Source organism: Diadema antillarum, unplaced genomic scaffold, assembly GCF_040938485.1.
Source record: "Diadema antillarum isolate AM-2024a unplaced genomic scaffold, OU_Dant_1.0 seq00000244_RagTag, whole genome shotgun sequence".
Classification (NCBI taxonomy): Eukaryota; Metazoa; Echinodermata; class Echinoidea; order Diadematoida; family Diadematidae; genus Diadema; species Diadema antillarum.
In genome coordinates, this window is record NW_027271288.1 from 539,717 (window position 1) to 561,998 (window position 22,282).

Sequence of the window (22,282 nt, forward strand, 5' to 3'; positions counted from 1 at the left end):
AGGTACATAGCTTTCAAGTGTCAACAAACTGTTTACACACAAATTAACACACACACGCACACACACACACACATATATATATATATATATATATACGCACACACATGCACAAACACACACAAGAGCATTATACATACCTGGGGGGCGTTTCATCAACGAGTTCGTTGGAGGCTTTCACCGACGAATTTGCTATCAGCCAATCAGACGCAAGGATTTACACTGACAACTGTTAAAAGCTAATGAAATCCTTGGTCTGATTGGCTGATAGCAAGTTCGTCGGTGAAAACTCCGACGAACTCGTTGATGAAACGCCCCCCTGGTCTATAGTTTGCTAGTTGAAATGTCAACTGACTTCAATTTGTACCAACTGAATTCACTTTTACCACAATTTTACCATATTTGTAATTTAAAGCATATTTTCATGCTTTTTATCAATTTGTTTTAATTAAGCTGAAAAAATACAGAAAAAATATAATTCAAACATAAATTATATTTCTAAATTGACAAAAACAGACTAAAAAATCCTATTTTTAGAGTATTTTTACAAACTGGCAACAACGTTTATAGGGAAGATGAAAAATATACTAAAAAAATATTCATCTCATCTGAAACTCGAAAAAATACCCCAAAAATATGCTATTTCAGAGTATTTTTTAAAAATTAGGAATAAAATATGCTATTTTTAGAGTATTTTCCCCAAAAATATCACAAAAATATGCATTTTTAAAGAAAATACTCAAAAATATCCAACAAATATGTAAAAAAAAACCCAGAAACGACTGGGGTTTTACTGGTTTCTGACCGGATTAAGAAACAAATTGTCAAGATATTTACATGGATACAAAGATTAAGAGATACTAGAGATACTACCAAGTAATGCAATTTCATTGAGACGCAAGGTGAATTTGGTATTCTTTTGACGTCTTGAACGTGTACTACACGAATCACTTTTTCATCATTTTTCAAGCTCAAATTATGCTATGATAGTTTTCATTTACAATAATTTGAGTAACATGTGACAAAAGCTTACATATTTTCCTTGAATTTGATACCAAATTTGTGAATATAAGGTGTATTTTTGCTGCCGAAAGCCCAAGGACAAAATCCCCTCCCGCAACTCATTAGGTATGCAAGTCTCGAGCGGGCTTGCATACGAGTTGAATAAATACGAGCGAATTATCGGGTACTGCGGTCTGACTCGTTTGTAGAATAATTAATACTCAATATCTGCAGTCATTCAGGTTTGTTTTTGTTTGTTTGTTTGTTTGTATGTGTGTGTGTGTGGTTTTTTTTGCCAAACTGCATTTTTTTTTAATTTTCTTCATTTATTTCAGTAGGCCTATCTTCAGTACGATTTTGTGAAGCGGCCAGGGACATTCCATTACATTTACAGGTGTGAGCCCATTACGTGAGCTACTGCATTAGACGTGAATCGCTCCGTGCCCTCATTCATTTTACAAATATCTGATCTGATTCATTTCCTGATTGTATCATTACATTTTTGTCAGTATATCAGAGTTAAAAGGAGCTTGTTAAGGATTCAAGCATCACGGCAGCAGAGCTGGTAAGTGTTAAGTCATAATGATTAATCCAGTCGTTAGTTGTTTATAACAATATTTCTCTTGTTACAAAGCCAGGCGTTGTTGCGGGGCTATTACACTACACATTGTATAAGTAATGTACACCTTTCTAGCACAATACACTATTTATACATGACCATATCAGAGCTCCGAGGTGGGATCATGGACAGAAGTGTGCATTTCTCTCTATATAACGCATCACTTTTCGTTTTGTGATTCTTCATGTCTATATATTACTACTGTATTCCTCATGCACTGAGTTTTCCGATCAAGGAGGCTCAAGAAATGGAGCTCCAAATAGCTGTAATTATTCCGCAGACCGATGTGCACTATAATTGCGCTTTTGATAATTGCAATCTGAAAATTCATTTTGAACGCTATTGAGGGTATAACGTTGACTACATTTTGCTTGATTCTTTATCAAATTAAATGAAATTACACCAAATACTAAAGTATATCATGAAACAAAAGTAAATCCTGTCCAGAAATAATGTACAAAAATGTAGAAGAGTATTTGCTGTATGTTGTGGAAACGTTATTTTGTGACTGTATACTATTACTGGTAAGCCGATTCTATCAATTTTCCATCGCTTTCAAGTGAAACTGATTTATCCTCCAGCTACAATTCCATTCTTATACATAAATTTCGTCAGATTAATGTAAAGTCATGTAGAGTCGAGCAATCCTAATTTTTATTTCGTCAATTTGTTGCACAATTTTTATTTCCGCATCCCCATGTCTTTCCCAGTATGTTTTGTAAGAAAAGACGGCGAAAAGTAATCGCCGGCCTAAGAAACATATCTTCCGAACGTGACTTATCAGTATGCAATGACTTCTGGATCCACTGCATTCCTGTCTGGTTGGGCAACTCCAATTAGCACGAAGGCCCATCGATACCCCAAATAATTATTTTTGGATGGCTGCATCAAACATGCCGGATCAAAGGAAACAAGACTGTTATTACTCCGTCTCTTGAACCTCTTTGATGTAACTGATTAGACTACACTACATGTAACGTACTTGCTATCTTTGGTGTGCAAAACCCACATTTATAGTATTTTGGAATATTCATATTTACCTTTTCATATTATCTCCGTGAATGCTTACCAAACGATAACCTCTTATATACTAGTATCAAACTTGGTGAGAGAAATCCGGGTGGAAAACTCGATTAAAGGGGATGGCTAGTAACTGATCAGTGGGAATGCTGGGGAATGATTGTTCCAATTCTTGTGGGATTCATTTAAGAGTATTGTTCTGTGCAAATTACCAGCTTCAAAATGGTCTCATATTCAAGTAATGTGCAGTTTAATGTTTCCAGGTTCGCATGCCTGTACAGTGATGGGACATTAAACTACACATTATACTTGAATGTGAAACCGTTATGAAGTAGATCATTTGCATACAGCAATAGATATACTCTCAAATGAATCCCACAAGAATTGGAACAATCATTCCCCAGCATTCCCACTGATTCCCACTGATCAGTTACTAGTCATCCCCTAAAGGAATCTGGTGCACATGGGGAAACGGCGTGGTAGGGACCTATCGCTATAACTTATAATGACGTTTGCATGCATGCATGGCGATAACATTGGGGGAAAGGTACATGTAAGTATACGCTATGCAATTTTGTGGTAACTGCACGTGCAAGGTGATACATGTCTCGTGTGACGTACTGCGAAAATGTCAGTCTTGGTAAATAATTATTGAGGAACTTTGACCAGAGCAAGATTGATAGGACCTACGTGATCTGGGATACACCATTATTTTCAGAAACATACAGAATGCTCTTAATCCGGAAGTGACGTAGAGCACCATTACGGGCATGCACGTGACGGGAAAGCCCATTAAGAGCACTGTGATAGACTGCTCGGTTACACACGTAATATACTATAAGCTATACTCAAAACATAATGTCGAATTCTGTACATACCAGACTATGGGATATTGCTATATGTGAAATATCCTGATGTCATTTTAAAATGTTACATCCGTTTTTAGATCATTAATTTTCCATTTATCCATGAACATGAATTATCTGTTTTCAAATAGTAACCGTTTCCAAGTAACTGAGCAGGATCCGTTTTTGAAGATGGAATCAAAGGTAGACAGTCAATAATTAAATTTCTTTGTGGATGGAGTTTATCGCAGAAGGCAGAAAAAACCAGGAAGTCCTGCTTCTGCAGTAGTTGGAACAAATAATAATAATAAAGATGTGATTATTCTTCTGAGGCGTTACACAAGCGAAACTCTCGGCCTTAAGATGTTATCAAACGCTCGAACTTCAGATCTCTCTGTGTTGAAGTGACCAAAATGTCATCCTGTCTTTACCCGAGATCCCTTACATGTATAACATAGAAAAGGGTTAACCCTTATGGAAAAGTCATAGTGTTGCTACATAGTAAAACACACTGTGATTCACAGAGTAAAACACACTGTGATTCACAGAGTGAAACACAATGTGTTATGTCACACTATGGTTACCTGTGAAATAGGGACATGTGGTAATGCTGTTTTATTATCACGCTGTGGAAAATCACAGGGTGGATACTGTGGTAGGTAACACGTACTGTGGTAGGTAACACAGTAGGCCCTATAATGTCAAACTGAGACATCCCATACTGTGTTATCTACCACATCCCCTCACAGTCTCACACTGTGTTATCTATCACAGTCTTTCAGTCTGTGTTATCAACCACAGTTGGGGGAAAAATCTGGAACAATCAATAGCCATGTATGTATATCAGAATTTACCTAATAGTCGAGTGATGAATTTCAGGACAAACATGGCCATACCTATACAAACTGCCCTTCTCCTAAATACCTCAAACAGCTCATACGGTCTACTACCATTCTAGTCCTAAATAGATCTATAATAGTCATCCCATTCCTAATTAGTTATCGGGTGTATCAGTACATGTATATATAATATATATATGGTTATGTTACATTACGAAGAGATGGCCTATATACAAATATCAATACCGGCCTACATACATATGGAGATGGAGAGACAAATGTGTTGACGTGATCTGAATGCTGATTCAACTGAGTGTACATATAATATCAATACATATATTATAGGCCATCTATTCGAAATGCATGGCATGGTTACTAATTAGACAATACTTTATCATCAAGATATGAAATTGCACTTTCATCACAAAATCTATGACATTGGGAACGTCATAAAATTATTAGACAATCATTAATAAACTTCAAAGTCCCATCATAAATACTCTAAAATTAAAGTCTTTATGTATTTTCTAAAGTTTTGTTTGCTTTATATGAATATTCATGAGCTATGTAAGAATGTGTGCCACAGGGTTACCTCAGGGTTACCACATGAGTACCACAGGAATACCACGTGAAGTATCACATACTGTTCCTCAGCAACCTAATAGGTAATATTGTAAGAGCATAGATAGGTCAGGGTAAATACTGCTTAAATCAATTATTATGAATCACATCATAACTCATCTACCAATTAAATTCTTGAATATGTGTGTGGTTTGTTTGTTTGTTGTTTCTTTTTCCAGTTGGTACTGCTGCGTGATACTCATGTGATGTGTGAGGTACTGATGTGTGGTACGTTGTATTGTCTTGTGATAGTCCTGTGGTATAGTACATCAAGAAAAAACAAACAAACACAAGCATACCCTGCTGGCATTTTTCTGTGGTACTTTCATTCGTACTTTGTGCGATCTTGCCTTATTGTGTAATTGCTGTGTGGTATTAAGTATTGTTGTGTGCTACTGCTGTGCGATATACTGTACCATGTGGTTCTGCTTGTGGTACTCTTGTGCGATACTATACTGTTTGGTGTTGTCCTGTGGTAGTACTATGGTATGTGTGACAAAATACCACAGGAATATCCAGGGTATTTTCCTGTGGTACTTTCTGTTCTATATTTTCTTTGGTTTTGTTTTTTGGTACTTCTGTTTGCTATTGCAGTGTGGTGTTGCTGTGCGATAACTATGTGGTTTTGCTGTGTGGTACTCCTGTGTGGTATTGTCCTGTGATAAATGTCCCCAAATACCACAGGAGTATCCTGTGTCCCATTCAAATTGTGAATGAATGTTTTTTCCCATTATTATTGTTATCGTATTTTAATGGCATAGGGGAGAGCGGGGTGAGTTGGGACGCGGGTCAAGTGGGACATGTTCTCTGAATCAAAAACTGTTCAACCAATCAGCGATTGGCCTATTTCTCCTATATCTACAATAAGCCCCTAGCAACCATACTTCACGCTAAGAAAGCCATGCAGTTCGGCAAATTCTAGATATGTATAAATTGCTATTGAAAAATTTCCCCAAAATATAATATATTTTTTTTGAAATCAGGTTAATTAACCCGTTGTCTTCGTATTCATGATTTCAAGGGCACAATTTAAGCTGGTGGTGAGCCTTATTAATATGCAACTAACATGACTAATATAACTTGTTTTTGACAAATGCCTGCATGGTTACTGAGTAGTCCTATACATATTTATGTACAAGTATATGTTATGTGAGGGACAGTTGGGACAACGTGTCCCATTTGTCCCTCATAATACCATTACATGTACTTGGAATTCACACAAAACAAACAGACATATTAAGATGAAAGTTGAATCAAACAATATTTAATATTACCCAAATTCACAGTTGATATACTCTGAAACGAAAATGCAAAGACCAATAAAGATAAGGGAGATACAGCAGGCATAAGTTTATATTTATTAACTACTGGGCATAATTTGTTCAGGAAACAAAAGCAGTTCAGATTTTCAAACATGTTGTTCAAACTAGTTTTGTTGAAATAAAGATCATTTTAAAGCATGTTTGACTGTTTTCATTACCGATGTTTCATTACGCCTTCCAACTTTGACATTTCTATAGAATGTCCCACTTTACCCCAACGTCCCATTTCTCCCTTGCCGTTGTCCCACTTTACCAACGGGTGGGTCAACTTCTCTCCCAAAAGAAGGTTTTTTCTTTTCATTAGCTGCAGAAAATTGAGAACAGTGCCACCCCCAGCTTATGGCTCTTTATGCATAACCTACCATATGAACCTTAATGCAAGCCCAAAAGGAAATGTAATCACCTCTTCTATGAAAAGATATAAGAAGAAAATCGGCGAACTTGAAATAATGTCCCACTTCTCCCCGCTCTCCTCTACACCATTCACTTGTGGGTCGGTCTGTACTGCGACAAATCTTTACCACTACATTTCAACGTGCTGTGTGACACGTTCTGTGGTTATTTTGTGGTAAGCTGTAGTAGATGATGAGTCACTATGTGACTTTTGGGTGAGAAACCACATAATCTAGAATTTCACACTGTGACAATTCGGCGGACACATTCCCACAAACAGTACTGCAATATGTGACACAACGTGTTTTTTTTTTTTTTGGTTTTTTTATTTTTGGTTTTTGTTGTGTGTGTGTGTGTATTTGTGTGTGTGTGTGTGTGTGGCAAGCGCTGTAGCAACTGTTGTTACTATGTGACTTTCAGTGAAGAACCACATAGACTAGAATTCCACACTGTGGCACAAATTTCGCATATTACTGTATGTGGCACACTATGGTCATTATGATTATGGGAAGCTGTGGTAACTGTGATTTCTATGAGATAAGCATGTGGTAAGTCACATAGTTTTAAATACACACTGTGCTCTTACGTGAACATATATTTCCCACAGACTGAAATATGTAGCACACTGTGACCATTATGTGGTAGCTGTGGTAACTGTATACTACATGTGGCTAGTAGGAGATAAACAACATAGTCCATTGTTTCACACTGTGACAACCCTGTGGAGGCACTATTCCCTTTGACCCCGTTTACAGTGCGGGGCTGGGACGAGCCCAGCCTCAATTGCGAGGCCGAGCCCCGCAATTTTGTCTGTTTGCACTGCCGGGCTCGGCCGCGCTTTTGATTCAAACCTTTCAATATTTTGTCGTAGTGGCGCTCTGCTTGTAAACAAACGCAATTTGGTATTGTCTGGTTTTCAGACCCTTTGCCAATTGAATTCCGTGGCGACGAAGTCGCCGTTCGGGCAAAGGCTTTATCTCATAGAAAGGCTTTCTCTCATGGAAATCGGGAAAAAATCCTTTGCAGGACAAAACCACCTAAAATCATACTAGTTTTTGACGTTGAGGGGGTTAATATACTGAATATCGAAATAGTACAGGCAGAGGGTTTGGAAATCAGACTAAAATTGGCCGAACATTTGGTCCAGTTAGCGTTTACACTGAAAAAAGGCCGGGCTCGGCCGCGGCCGAGCGAGACCACCTCCAGAGCGTGGCCAAATGCGAGGACAATTTTGGCCTCGCATTCGGCCTTTTGCGCGTTTACACTGAAATGAAGGTGGACTCGGCCGCGGCCGAGCCGCGGCCGAGCCTCGCACTGTAAACAGGGTCATAGACTGCAATATATGACACACTGGTGGCTATTATGTGGTAACTTCATGTCACCATTATGTAAGACCCCGTTTACAGTGCGGGGCTGGGCCGAGCCCCGCAATTTTGTCTGTTTACACTGCCGGGCTCGGCCGCGCTTTTGATTCAAACCTTTCAATTTTTTGTCGTAGTGGCGCTCTGCTTGTAAACAAAAGCAATTTGGTATTGTCTGGTTTTCAGACCCTTTGCCAACTGAATTCCGTGGCGACGAAGTCGCCGTTCGGGCAAAGGCCTTTGCCGAAGGAAAAAATCTTTTGCAGGACAAGACAACCTTAAACTATACTAGTTTTCGACGTTGAGAGGGTTAATATCCAGAATAGCGAAATCGTACAGGCAGAGGGTGTGGAAGCCAGACTAAAATTGGCCGCGCATTTGGCCCAGTTTGCGTTTACACTGAGAAAAGGCCGGGCTCGGCCGCGGCCGAGCCGCGGCCGAGACCACCTCCAGAGCGAGGCCAAATGCGAGGCCAATTTTGGCCCCGCATTTGGCCCTTTGCGCGTTTACACTGAAGCGGGGCTGGGCCCAGCCGCGGCCGAGCCGCGGCCGAGCCTCGCACTGTAAACGGGGTCTTAGTATGTGGTTAATCACATAGTCTGAAACTTCATACTATGACAACTCTATGAACACACCATGCCCCCATATACTGCAGCATATGACACACTGTGACCATTATGTGGTAAGCTGTGGTAACTGCATGTGTATGACTATGTGAGTTGTATGCTGTGAACCACAGTTTGACCCCGTTTACAGTGCGGGGCTGGGCCGAGCCGCGGCCGAGCCCAGCCTCAATTGCAGGCCGGGCCATGCAATTTTGTCCGTTTACACTGCCGGGCTCGGCCGCGCTTTTGATTCAAACCTTTCACTATGTTATCGTAGTGGCGATCTGCTTGTAAACAAATGCAGTTTGGTATTGTCTGGTTTTCAGACCCTTTGCCAATTGAATTCCGTGGCGACGAAGTCGCCGTTCGGGCAAAGGCTTTATCTCATAGAAAGGCTTTCTCTCATGGAAATCGGGAAAAAATCCTTTGCAGGACAAAACCACCTAAAATCATACTAGTTTTTGACGTTGAGGGGGTTAATATACTGAATATCGAAATAGTACAGGCAGAGGGTTTGGAAATCAGACTAAAATTGGCCGAACATTTGGTCCAGTTAGCGTTTACACTGAAAAAAGGCCGGGCTCGGCCGCGGCCGAGCGAGACCACCTCCAGAGCGTGGCCAAATGCGAGGACAATTTTGGCCTCGCATTCGGCCTTTTGCGCGTTTACACTGAAATGAAGGTGGACTCGGCCGCGGCCGAGCCGCGGCCGAGCCTCGCACTGTAAACAGGGTCATAGACTGCAATATATGACACACTGGTGGCTATTATGTGGTAACTTCATGTCACCATTATGTAAGACCCCGTTTACAGTGCGGGGCTGGGCCGAGCCCCGCAATTTTGTCTGTTTACACTGCCGGGCTGGGCCGCGCTTTTGATTCAAACCTTTCAATTTTTTGTCGTAGTGGCGCTCTGCTTGTAAACAAAAGCAATTTGGTATTGTCTGGTTTTCAGACCCTTTGCCAACTGAATTCCGTGGCGACGAAGTCGCCGTTCGGGCAAAGGCCTTTGCCGAAGGAAAAAATCTTTTGCAGGACAAGACAACCTTAAACTATACTAGTTTTCGACGTTGAGAGGGTTAATATCCAGAATAGCGAAATAGTACAGGCAGAGTGTGTGGAAGCCAGACTAAAATTGGCCGCGCATTTGGCCCAGTTTGCGTTTACACTGAGAAAAGGCCGGGCTCGGCCGCGGCCGAGCCGCGGCCGAGACCACCTCCAGAGCGAGGCCAAATGCGAGGCCAATTTTGGCCCCGCATTTGGCCCTTTGCGCGTTTACACTGAAGCGGGGCTGGGCCCAGCCGCGGCCGAGCCGCGGCCGAGCCTCGCACTGTAAACGGGGTCTTAGTATGTGGTTAATCACATAGTCTGAAACTTCATACTATGACAACTCTATGAACACACCATGCCCCCATATACTGCAGCATATGACACACTGTGACCATTATGTGGTAAGCTGTGGTAACTGCATGTGTATGACTATGTGAGTTGTATGCTGTGAACCACAGTTTGACCCCGTTTACAGTGCGGGGCTGGGCCGAGCCGCGGCCGAGCCCAGCCTCAATTGCAGGCCGGGCCATGCAATTTTGTCCGTTTACACTGCCGGGCTCGGCCGCGCTTTTGATTCAAACCTTTCACTATGTTATCGTAGTGGCGATCTGCTTGTAAACAAATGCAGTTTGGTATTGTCTGGTTTTCAGACCCTTTGCCAACTGAATTCCGTGGCGACGAAGTCGCCGTTCGGGCAAAGGCCTTTGCCGAAGGAAAAAAAAAATACTTTGCAGGACAAAACCACCTTAAACTATACTAGTTTTCGACGTTGAGGGGGGTTAATATCCTGAACAGCGAAATAGTGCAGGCAGAGGGTGTGGAAGCCAGACTAAAATTGGCCGCGCATTTGGCCCAGTTTACGTTTACACTGAGAAAAGGCCGGGCTCGGCCGCGGCTCGGCCGCGGCCGAGACCACCTCCAGAGCGAGGCCAAATGCGAGGCCAATTTCGGCCTCGCATTTGGCCTTTTGCGCGTCTACACTAAAGCGGGGCTGGGCTCGGCCGCGGCTCGGCCGCGGCCGAGCCTCGCACTGTAAACGGGGTCTTAGACACTGTGGCAACAATGTGACCACACTATATTCACACAATTTACACATATGTGAACATAATGTGGTAACACTGTGTTTGTTCCATATGATTATAATGCAGTTTGTGCATTGACAAGAGGAAATGCAAGAACGAATTTAACGCAATACCCTTACATGATCTTTGCATAACTTTAATGGGTGTGTACAGTTCTGGTTGAGGTGAGGATTTAGCTTTTAACGTTTTGCGAGATATTCAGTAACCACTCTATGAGATGTCAAAGAGCATGCAATTCTCAGTGGTATCAAACTTTATATGATGAAAATCGGTTTTGAAATGACTGAGATATCCAAAAACGAGGTGAAACAGAGGTCCTAATAAAAGGCGTGACCTGTCGCCTTTAATCATTTTCACATTTTTGAATATCTCAGCCATTTTCATCAAATAAACGTTGAATCCTTCTTAAAATTACGTGCTCTTTCATATATTTCCATTAGATGTTTCTCATTATTCTCACTAAGGAATGCTCAAAACATGAATGTATCCCCCAACTCAACCATTACTGTACAGTCCCTTTAATTGTGATAAAATAAGAGAAATGTTTCTAACAATGAAGCCTTATAGTGGTAGAAGGAACATTGTGGAAATTCACTGCGGCTCCCTTAAAGAAACAAGTCTTATGGTGAAATGGCGTTTATGTCCATTTGGGCAAAATGTTATCCGTGCACTTCGGAATAGTATGTTCTTTATCCTGGAGAGAGAGAGAGAGAGAGAGAGAGAGAGAGAGAGAAACAACTTTCAGTTGGAACCCCTCCATGGTAAGGAATCCTGTCCGGAAGGAATAGAGCTTGGGAGCCTAATGATTATTATACATTAAGAACAGCAGATGATAATTAAAACACGAAACAAAAACACATCGCGTCTGGGAAGGAAAAACGACCTACACTTGTAGACAGGGAGAGGTGGGCAGAGGGGGGTTGGGCGGGAGAGGGGGAGAAAGGAGTTAACATGAGGAGACAGGAAGGATCGGGTGTTATTCTGCGACTGCGCTGTTGAAATGCAAATTAAATTGTCTATAATCGCAACTGACATTAACTTTTGATGTATTCTAATCGCAACTGACATTATTTTTTGATGTATATTAATCGCAACTGACATTAATTTTTGATGTATTCAAAAGAGTCAAGGTTTAACACCACGTATATTTTCGCAGGCAAAGAAAAGCAGGATGTACAGGTATGTCCCGTATTACGACTACGATGCCGATTCCGGGTCCAACTCCGACAATCGTTACGAAGGCATTATTCAATCAATGCAATTTGGATGGACGGAAGATGACAGCGATTCCCATAAACACAAGAAACAGCGTCAAGACAGTCAGGTACACGTGGTTCTTAATAAAAGTATGTCGATATGATACTCTAAGTCTAACACAATTGTACGGACATATTTTCTTGATATCAACTGTTTTATTGAATGTGTCTTTCAGCACTCTAGAGTTTCAACCATCTTCGTGAATAGAATTTCGAAATTCAAATGTTTTGGGGCAATTAATGAGGGGTTAATCTCACGAGACCGACACCCTCGAGGCATATACAGCCCACGAGTTTGACATCGAATAAAGGTCCGCATGAAGTTACAACCCATGAGTTCGGCATCACAGCACGGCACGTAATGTGTCTGTGTCGTGGGGCATGTTTGCTTGGTGTCGAACTCATAGGCTGTATGACTCGTGGGCCTTATGACTCATGTATGATTCGTGGCTGTCGAACTCGCGTTATAGTGCACCCTAAAGGACTGTGTTTGACAAGCAATCATTTTCAAACGAGAATTAAGATATTTATATCACATCCTTGTTAATACCCATTTTTGTCTTGTTTCTCATATAGCTGTTGATCTCGGTAGGACCTACTCTTTACGAAAACATATTATTGTATATAATCAAAGCTTAGGTACTTGTTACCTAACGATGAAAATTCACTCACTCACATTATGCCGTAATACTGTTTTTTTTTTTTTTTTAGGCCGCTCGCAAGTCTTTGCTTGAAGGTACTCGAAGGGGAAATCTTGGTGGAGACACTGCTTTTGGAGCATTGTACGACCAGGAACAGTACAGTGATCTGATTCTCAGCGTAGGGAATCGCACATTCTTTGCACATCGTCTAGTTCTCTGTGCCTGGAGTGATGTCTTTAAAACTATGTTGTCTGATCCCACCTGGCAACCTAACAATGAGCTTTGTGATGAAAGTAGCGACAACGCTTCTGGACAAGTCATCCGACAGGAGCTGGTAGAGGAAGACCCCGACGCACTAGTTTTCGAGGATTTTCTGAAGTTCCTCTACACAGCCACCGTGGCCCTCACCACTGAAAACGTCTTGTCGCTGGCCAGGCTCGCCGATAAATACATGATCCCTACGCTTCATGAGCTCTGTTGTAAGTTTGTCGACGACACTTCAAGTGACGTGGAGACGATGCTTATGCTTCTGCCGACAGCTCGAGAATTCAACATGCCAGACATCGTGAAGGTGTGCCACCAATCCTTTCTCACAAATTTCAACTTGCTTTCAGGTCAGCAGCTGCTCGACATCGACACAGAAACCATGCTAGGCATACTGGACAGCGGACCCAACTTGGTCGTGGAAAACGAGTACGCCCTCTTTGAGAAGATTGAGCCATGGCTCACCCAATGCGAGGACGACGACATCTTGGTGAAGATCATCAATTGCATTCGGTTCCCGTTCATGACTGCCGCGCAGCTGCTGAAGGCGACGACCACTGCTGTATTCTCTCGAGCCTCAAAAAAGCTCCCAGAGTTACATTCAGACGTGTGGCGGCTAAAGACACTCTTCCGCGAAGGCTTGTACAAAGACTTACCGGATGAGTTCCCATGTCCACGGCTTTATCTATGTCAACCAAGCAGCTATGACTCTGAATACCTGATCAGGGGATTCCATGGGAACGAGATGAACATCGTCCCTGCTTCTTTAGAGGGGTCGTTTGAAATCACTCCCTGGATTACGACGGTAGCTGGAGAGAAACAAATTTTTATTCTAGCTGATGAAATTATATTGGATGTGCTTCTGAAAAAAGTGTCACACGATCAAATCAAAATACACGTAAGCTCTTCAGAGCTACCCTCTTCTACACAGACATTTCATACAGCCATGAGAATTTGCCTGCCCAACCAGAAACCCAAATACTTTAAGGCCAGTGCCTTCAAACTGTCTGAATATAGACCTACTACACTTCTGAAGGTCAACACAGAATTTAGTCGGCCGATTGAACAATATCCAGTGCTACAAATTCTTGTAGCTTTGATCATTAAGCAATAAGCAAGAAGATGATAATAGGGAGCGTTAGATTTTCGCGACGGGAGCGTTCAGAGGGGAAATCAAATCTGGTCTGAGCATGCGCAGAATCGCCCATCAAAGTCGATCTTATAGCTCCCGCTCCTGAGTTTTCACTACGCGCGTTCTGTGCTATTTACGTCCGCTCAGTTCACGACGTAGAGAGTTACTTCATGCACCAATCATATGGGGGCGCCATTTTAGTTTTTTATACGTTGCGTCCAAAGAGAAATATCCCCAGTGGTGGGGAGGAGAATATCTTAGGTTGCGTCTTTGCAACGTACTTAGTAATCTAAATCTACTTTTCAGCAGGACGCAGGGAAGAAGAGAACGTCCAGCTCAAGCGTCGTCTCCAACGTCCGTGCAGCAAATCTAAAGCTCCCTAATAGCAAAAGTGTGAACACAGACAACGAAGATTATGTCAAAAAGGAATACCAACTTTGATGACTTAGAGCCGGCGCACAGTGGGCCAGGGAGATGCCAAAGTGCAGCAAAAGTAATTTTGGGCACTTTACCGAGTGGATTTTTTACATTTTTTACATACCCTGTTGAAAGACAATGGACCCTACTTGGAAGAATACTTCAATAAAAGAATAAATTAACTCAGGTATGTACATTAAAGGGCTGTATTTCCTACCTGAAGTAGCAAAATACAACATATTAAAGGCATAAGTTACCATTTGCAGATGAAACAAAAATCCAGCATTAGTGCTTTAAAATAGTTCTAAAAGTGAGTTAGGGATAGAAACAACCACTGTAAAATTTTGCATCCGTATAATCGATGTTAAGTATTGTAAAATACACAAAATGTGAACAACAGTTATAATAGGAATGTTTCAAGACTAAACCGTCTACAGTTATGGTTAATTGAGAAAAATACTGATATCGTCTTGTATTTTAGGCTTTAGTGCAAAAGTTTTACACGGTAGGATTTTTTGTGATACAACAGACCTACAAACATTTTAAAATGTTAAAACATTTTTGAATCACTGCTCCCAAAGGAAAACAGAACCTTTTAGAGTTTCAAAGCAAACTGTAACCACTTTGATAAATAAGTAATTTAAACATGCTGTTTTTAAGATATCGACCTATAGCTCCCCCACACATTTCTCAGAGTTCATTTTACTTTATGAATATTGTAAAAATGCAAAGAAACTTATTCTTCATGAATAATTATGGTAAATATCCTCCAAAAGAGGTTAATTATTTGTTGTTTTCATATAACCAAATGAAAAGCTTAGATTTCCACTGATTTCCAACTCAATTCTATTACCAACACATTCCTCGATGTCTCAGCTTTAAGCTGATACCAGATTTGCCTGCCACCTTTTGCCTCGTTTTGAGTTATAGCCAATTTCCGCGACATAATACGTCTATTTTGGAGCTGGCGGCCGCTTAGAAGTTCTTAGTCATCACACGGCTCCGCATGAGGGCGCGCATGACTTTTTTTATTTTATGTATTTTTTTTCTTACACGTTAAAGGTCCAGAAATATCATTAACACTGAAAAAGAAGTAAACTAAGGGCTAGTTCTTGAGCTATATAGTATAAGGCTTGTTTTGGCTCCTAAAAGACCCCTCTTTCAAAGATCATTAAGATGAAAGGATAGATCTAGACAATTGCACATAATATAGCCAAGGAGGTATATTAGTAGTAGACTCGCCCTGTTACCTCTTCAGTATGTGTACAATATACATGTAATTGCCACTGCGATACATGTAAGGACACCTAGAAACTTCGATCCTACTCTTCACTTTAAATATAGCCGATTACGAGAGTCATCTTTTCCGGTTCGGTTTTGTTGCAAGTAACTTATGCTCTTTTAGTGAAAAAGAAGAAGAAACATAAAAACATTTATTTTACACTTGTAAGCATGTGAAATTAATCTGGAAATTATGTGAGAGAAAAGGGATGATGTTTATTTAAAAACTGTACTTGGGAAGAAATTCTGTTCGGGAGGTAGGAGGGCAATATGGGAAAACACCCATTGTCAAATCATATCTTAATTTTGGTTAAATATTTGAAGAGAATATGGAAAGCCGCCTACTATATAATGAAATAAAAAATGATATTTTAGAGGATAGATTTGAGGAAAAGAAATTAGCATCAGGAGGGGAACTTTAACTATTCATTTCAGTAAATGGGAAAATTTGAAAGTATAAAGACAAGTATGGAAGGACCCGTAGTTTGATGGGGGGTATTGGTTTATAATCGCGGGGGGGGGGGGGGGGGGGGGGAGGGGTGTGTGATAAAAGGGGAAGATCGATTCCACTTTAGTGTGTGTATAGATTTATGACGTGTTTAGTATCTTGTTCTTTAAGTATTTTTTTTCTTCTTTATGAATGTATACCGTCTTGCTGAAAGTACAGCTCGATTTGATTTTCAACGAAAGTAAGTGAACAGTGCACGTGTTCCTTTTTTCCGGTACATGGTACATTTTTTTACGATGCACTGTTTTGCTGAAGGTACAGCTTGACTTGATTTCACTATAATTGTGTTATGCTGAATCGTGGATTTTGTAATATATGTGATTTGAGTTGTCATGAATTTGTTTTGAATATGGAATCAATAAAAGATTATGGAAAAAAAAAAACATATGCAGCTAAAACGTGAGACGCTGTTCACCAAAACACAGAGATTTTATTCTCATCGGTCACTCGCCGGAAGCTAAGTCTGTTGCTTCCATCTACTTACCGAAATGTATCGGATCGCAGTCTGATGAATCCGATTTGTGTCGGTCGACTATCGGGTCAGTGTCAGCCATTGCTCGCGTGATCCTCATCGGACGATCTCGCCTCATCGGATTATGCCCGAGATGACGTCTGACATTGACCTTATAGGCGACCCACACGAGTCGGATTCATCAGACTGTGATCCGAGACACTTTGGTGGGTTGCCGAAAGCAAAAATCCGTGCTTCCCAATGACCGTGCTGACTGATGAGAAAAAAACAAACCCTGTGGAACCGGGATATAATTTCACATGGTAGTGATGCCGAAAGCCTTTTCAAAATTAAGTCTTTTAGTGTATCTTTTTTTTTTCATGCAAACTTTCATACACTGCAGACTCGTTCTTAGTTGCTAAATCATAACCTTTCTTTATCCTGATTACTGACTTCCTATAATTTGTTCTTTGTAGTATAATTAGACAAAATGGTTTTTGGACTGCTGCGCTTGTACTAATTGATGTGACATAGGTCTATAGGCTTGTAAGGTTATAAAGTAGTACGTTAAGAACAGTACTTTATCGAAGACTGATTTTATATCACGCATTTTACATGTCCTGCTGGGATAGATGGAAGAGATTGGCCCAGTTGAACAGCGTACATTATAAACTTGTATTCTCACTAATTCAATTTCAATTTCAATTTTATTTCCGCATTTCTCGATGGAAAATGCATGATATATAACAAAATATGATAATGCAGCATGTCAAGCTTGGATATATACAAGAAGAAATAGGAATACAAACTTGTGAATATGTCATTGTCTTCAGGGATTTTTCCTTCTTCATTCAAGTCTTCACATGATACTCCAATCTTGAAAAAACCTCAGCTGGACGTGGACAACTTCGCAAATTATAGGCCAATTGCCAATCAGATGTTTCTTGGGAAAGTGTTGGAACGACTTGCTGCAAGTCAACTACGGGCATACCTTCAGGAACATGAGCTACTACCTCCTCTGCAGTCGGCATACCGTCATGGTCACTCCACAGAAACTGCTCTCCTCAAGGTCTTCAATGACATTTTGCTCGCCTTAGACAACGGACACGAAGTCGTTTTGGTTCTGTTGGACTATTCGGCAGCGTTCGACACAATTGGCCATGATACAATGATCCAACGCTTCAGTCACAATTATGGCATTGAAGGAACTGCTCTGACCTGGCTGAAGTCATATTTCGAAATCCGGAAGCAAACTGTCATCATCAACGGCGCGGAATCAGACGGACGCCCTCTCTTGTGGGGGGTTCCGCAAGGCTCTGTAATGGGTCCATTGGCTTTCGTCTTGTATACTGGCCCTCTGAGTGAGGTCATCGCGGCTCACAGATATATAAGCCACATGCTGTATGCAGATGATACCCAGTTGTATGTTGTCATAAAACGTAATCATCTAGTTGGCAGCCTTTCATCTATGGAAGACTGTGTGAGGGATATAAAGGCTTGGGCTCGCGGCAACAACATGATGTTAAACGAAAACAAAACAGAAGTCGTCCACATTGTGTCACAATTTCGGAAAAGAATCGAGTCTGTTAGCCTCACCATCGATGGATCCACCATAAATGCGTCCAAATCTGCCAGAGATCTCGGCGTTATCGTGGACAACTCCTTGGATGGAAAGGAGCACATTCGCAAGGTGTGCCGGGCTGCTTCTTCTGGCATCTACAGGATCAGGAAAATCCGGAAATACCTCAACCAGAGCTCCACGGAACGACTTGTTAATGCTCTTGTAACATCGCACCGGGGATTATTGCAACAGTTTGCTCATCAACTTACCTGCCTGTCATCTCGCTCCACTTCAGCATATACAGAACACTGCTGCCCGTCTTATCACTTGTACTAGGAAGTATGATCGCATCACTCCTGTCATCCACAAGATCTACACTGGCTGTTAATCCCACAACGAATCAAGTTCAAGATCCTTCTCATCACCTACAACATCATCCATAACCGCTCTCCCATATATCTAACTGACCTGATCTCATCGAAACCCAGACCGGATACACACATGGACCTAAGATCATCATCTGCAACCCAACTTAAACTTGGCCCTCGCACCCACAACCGCTATGGTGACCGTGCTTTTTCCGTTTGTGCCCCCCTTCTTTGGAACACTCTCCCTACTCACATTCAGACCTCCACCTCCGTTGACATCTTCAAAAAGAAACTTAAAACTCATTTATTTTTAGAGCAGAATTAATGATTATGTAGGCCCTGTATGCATTTGTATATTTGTTATTCTAAGCTGATTTGTATGTTTGTTTGTTTGGTTGTTTAGCATTGTAAAGCGCTTCGAAACGTGTTGTATTAAGCGCTAAATAAATATTTCATATTATTATTATTATTATTATAGTACATAGCGTCGATGTGTTATTTTCAATCAAAGTAAAAGATGCAAAGAGAAATACGATGGAACCTACTAAAAAGCAAAGCTTGTTGAGTGTTGGTCCCAACAAAAGCCTATATAGTGTGGGGAACAGGATGAGGAGCACGGGTACAACAATATTATTTTGCTGTAATTGTGTATTGTGGAACTTTCAGCATCTTTCAGAAATCAAAATACATACATGTATATATACTAAGATCAACATAAATCAGCATTACATAATATTATATTACATAATCGATGAAATCAAATTTAGCTGTACATTCAGCGAAAGATACATTTGATTAAAAAACAACATGTGTGGATATATCATAAATAAAGCACTTAAATGGAATCTTTTTCCTTTTTGTGTCTTCCACTCAGTGGTTAAAACCAATACTCCCATCACTCTCTATACCCCTCCCCTCCCATCCCCACCCTTCACACTATTTTCTCTACCTCTCCCATCCCACCCTCACTTTCTCCCTGATGACATCTGGCTCCGGGTTCTTCCACACTAATTAGTATACATCAAGGTTTTCCTATTTACTGAAATGAATAGTTAAAGTTCCCTTCATTAATGTTAATTTCCTTTTCTCTAATCTTTCTTCTAAAACATTACTTGTTTTTTTATTTCATTATATCAAGGCGGCTTCTATATCCTCTGCTTTGGAAAATCAACTATTAAACAAGAATTAGAATATGAAGTGAAAATTTTCTTTAATTTGTCTCCCTCTACAAATGAAATCGCAACTGCTGATCTATCATTTAACAAATATGCCGGAAAAAGGAACTAGGGACTTGAACCTGTCATCTACTGCTTTCTGCCTGGTTGCTGACAGTGACATGAGAATTGAGACAAATCGAGAAGAAAATTGTAACCTCAACCTTCACCCCTCTGCTTAATTTTTTTTTTTTTTGTTAAGATATGATTTAAAAGTTGATATTTTCCCGCATTACACTCCTTCATCCCCAACAGGATTTCTTCCCAAGTACAGTTTCGTAAATCAACATCGAACATTCTCCCACATAATTTCCAGATTATTTTCACGTATTCGCAAGTACAAAATAATATATGTTTCTTCTTCTTTTTCACAAAAAGAACGTAAATAACTTGAAACTATACCAAACCGAAGATGATAATTTGTATATACCAGTTTAAATTGAAACTCACGTAATCGGCTATTCAATATACATTGTCTTGGCTTTAAAAATGTGTTTTCTTTCTCCTTGACAGAAAACCCATATAAGAAACATAAATCTATCTCCTTGATATATAGAAAACCCACAATTATTGATGAAGCGCATCTATTGAAAATATACAGCTTATCTTTTTTTTTCTTTCAAATAGAGGAGAAATCATTGTATAGGCCTACATGGCAGTCACGCACCTGAGCTTATCATTTTCTCTCCTTTTTCTTCACTAAACACATGTTATTGATGAAGCGCATCAATTGCAAATAATTATACTGCATATTTGATATTGTATTTTTTTTCTTTTGCAAACAGAATATGACCAATGTATGTATGGCAGCCACCTGGGTTTATTTTTCTCCTTTCACTTCCGAACGGTTATGAATTGATCGTTAATACTCTCTGAGAGTGACAATAAAGGGTTTTATTGTGCGAGAGCTATAAAATACTCTTGCATATCGTTCTGTCATGCTACGTAACTAAGACATTTTGTAAAATCGATTACACTATGGTATAGAGGTTGTACATGCATTGCTGATAGAAAAGAAAGTTGTTCATGCATTATTGATGGAGCGCATCAATTTCAAACATACAACCTTTTTTTTTTTTTTTTTTTTTTTTTTTTTTTTTTGGTGTGCGCCTCCATAGGTAGCCCCACTCATTTAGGGCTCTGATTATATTGCCTATTTTACCAGGTTTTTGCTGCATTTTTGCAGTATGGTTGTTTATATTGTATTCTGTTTGTGTCAAGGATCTTGCTAGACCATTTCCAGTCAATTTGTTGGTAAGTTAGCTGTATATTTAAGCAGATGAATTTTGTATCTTGATACTGTTGCCTACTCTGTATTGCCATTTTCACTTTCCAGCCCAGTGTTGTACACTTGCTTCATGCATCTTGTATGTGTACTTGCTTTGTACTTTCAATAGCACCTTTTGTTGTCACACCGTTCACATGTGTATGTCAATAGCATCACCTCCACAGCAATGGAGGGGATTAAGATCTGGCGTCTCTGGAATCTATTCTTTTGTATACCTCTGATTGTATCTCTCTTGAACGTGAACCATGTATTCATGCTGCCAACTGATGCTTGTAACTGTAATCACAGTCTACTTTCTCCTGTTCACAGGCTTGTCAGACACTGTGGTAAACCTGTTGCATACTATAGCAACACATGTGTATGTTTTCAGTTAGCCATCCTACTGTCCGGTGACATTCAAACAAACCCAGGTCCATGTACTGAAGTCGATGTAATGCAACATGCTAATGAGTATTGCAGTAGTTTTCAACCGAATCGTATTACATATGATGTACATGCCCTCCATCAGTTTAATGGGAAGCCCAGTCATCTACTCCCTTTGACTGTTTGGAGAAGGGTATGTGATCTTGGAATTGCGCAGCAGCGGCATACTCACAGGGGACGCCGCAGGCGGAGGATTCCAAGGTCACAGTCCCTTTGTGATGCTTCCAGTGGGTCTCAATTTGGTTTATGGAACGCAAGATCCTTGACGAATAAAGTCGATGCAGTGTCAACTCTGATTATAGATAATGATATTGATGTGTTAGTCATCACTGAGTCATGGCTTTCAGGTGACCAGAGGGATGAGCCTACCCTTGCTGAATTGAAATTATCCCTTCCAAATTTCAATATTATCAATCATCCCAGAAAGACATCTAGAGGAGGTGGTATCTGCGTCCTGTATAGGTCTGCTGCGCGTTGTGTTGTCAATGACACACACAAATTTTTGTCTTTTGAACTGCTAGATCTCACGATTCATCTCACTTCTTCATCTACTGTTCGGGTTTATTGCATTTATCGCCCACCCCATTCCTCTCGTCACACCTTTACCAGCAACGACTTTCTTGATGAGTTTTTAACTCTCCTCGAGAGTGCTGCTGTTGATGCTCATCCAACCATTCTTCTTGGTGACTTTAATATACATGTAGATGATTCTGCTGATAGTTTC

General features: G+C 40.5%; 1 protein-coding gene across 1 annotated transcript; it reads left to right on the top strand.

Moving 5' to 3' along the window:
* Nucleotides 1-1,414: 1,414 nt before the first annotated feature.
* Nucleotides 1,415-16,206, top strand: LOC139729523 (uncharacterized). The gene is made up of 3 exons (XM_071640449.1): nt 1,415-1,564; nt 11,911-12,078; nt 12,722-16,206. The coding sequence occupies exons 2-3, from the start codon at nt 11,926-11,928 to the stop codon at nt 14,027-14,029; spliced, it is 1,461 nt and encodes a 486-aa protein (XP_071496550.1). The 5' UTR covers nt 1,415-1,564; nt 11,911-11,925; the 3' UTR covers nt 14,030-16,206.
* Nucleotides 16,207-22,282: the final 6,076 nt, after the last annotated feature.

Bases quoted from the DNA above. Each gene is read 5' to 3' on its own strand.
- LOC139729523 (XM_071640449.1), top strand. From the start codon at position 11,926: ATGTACAGGTATGTCCCGTATTACGACTACGATGCCGATTCCGGGTCC. The intron at 12,079-12,721 runs GTACACGTGGTT...TTTTTTTTTTAG, and splicing joins AACAGCGTCAAGACAGTCAG to GCCGCTCGCAAGTCTTTGCT.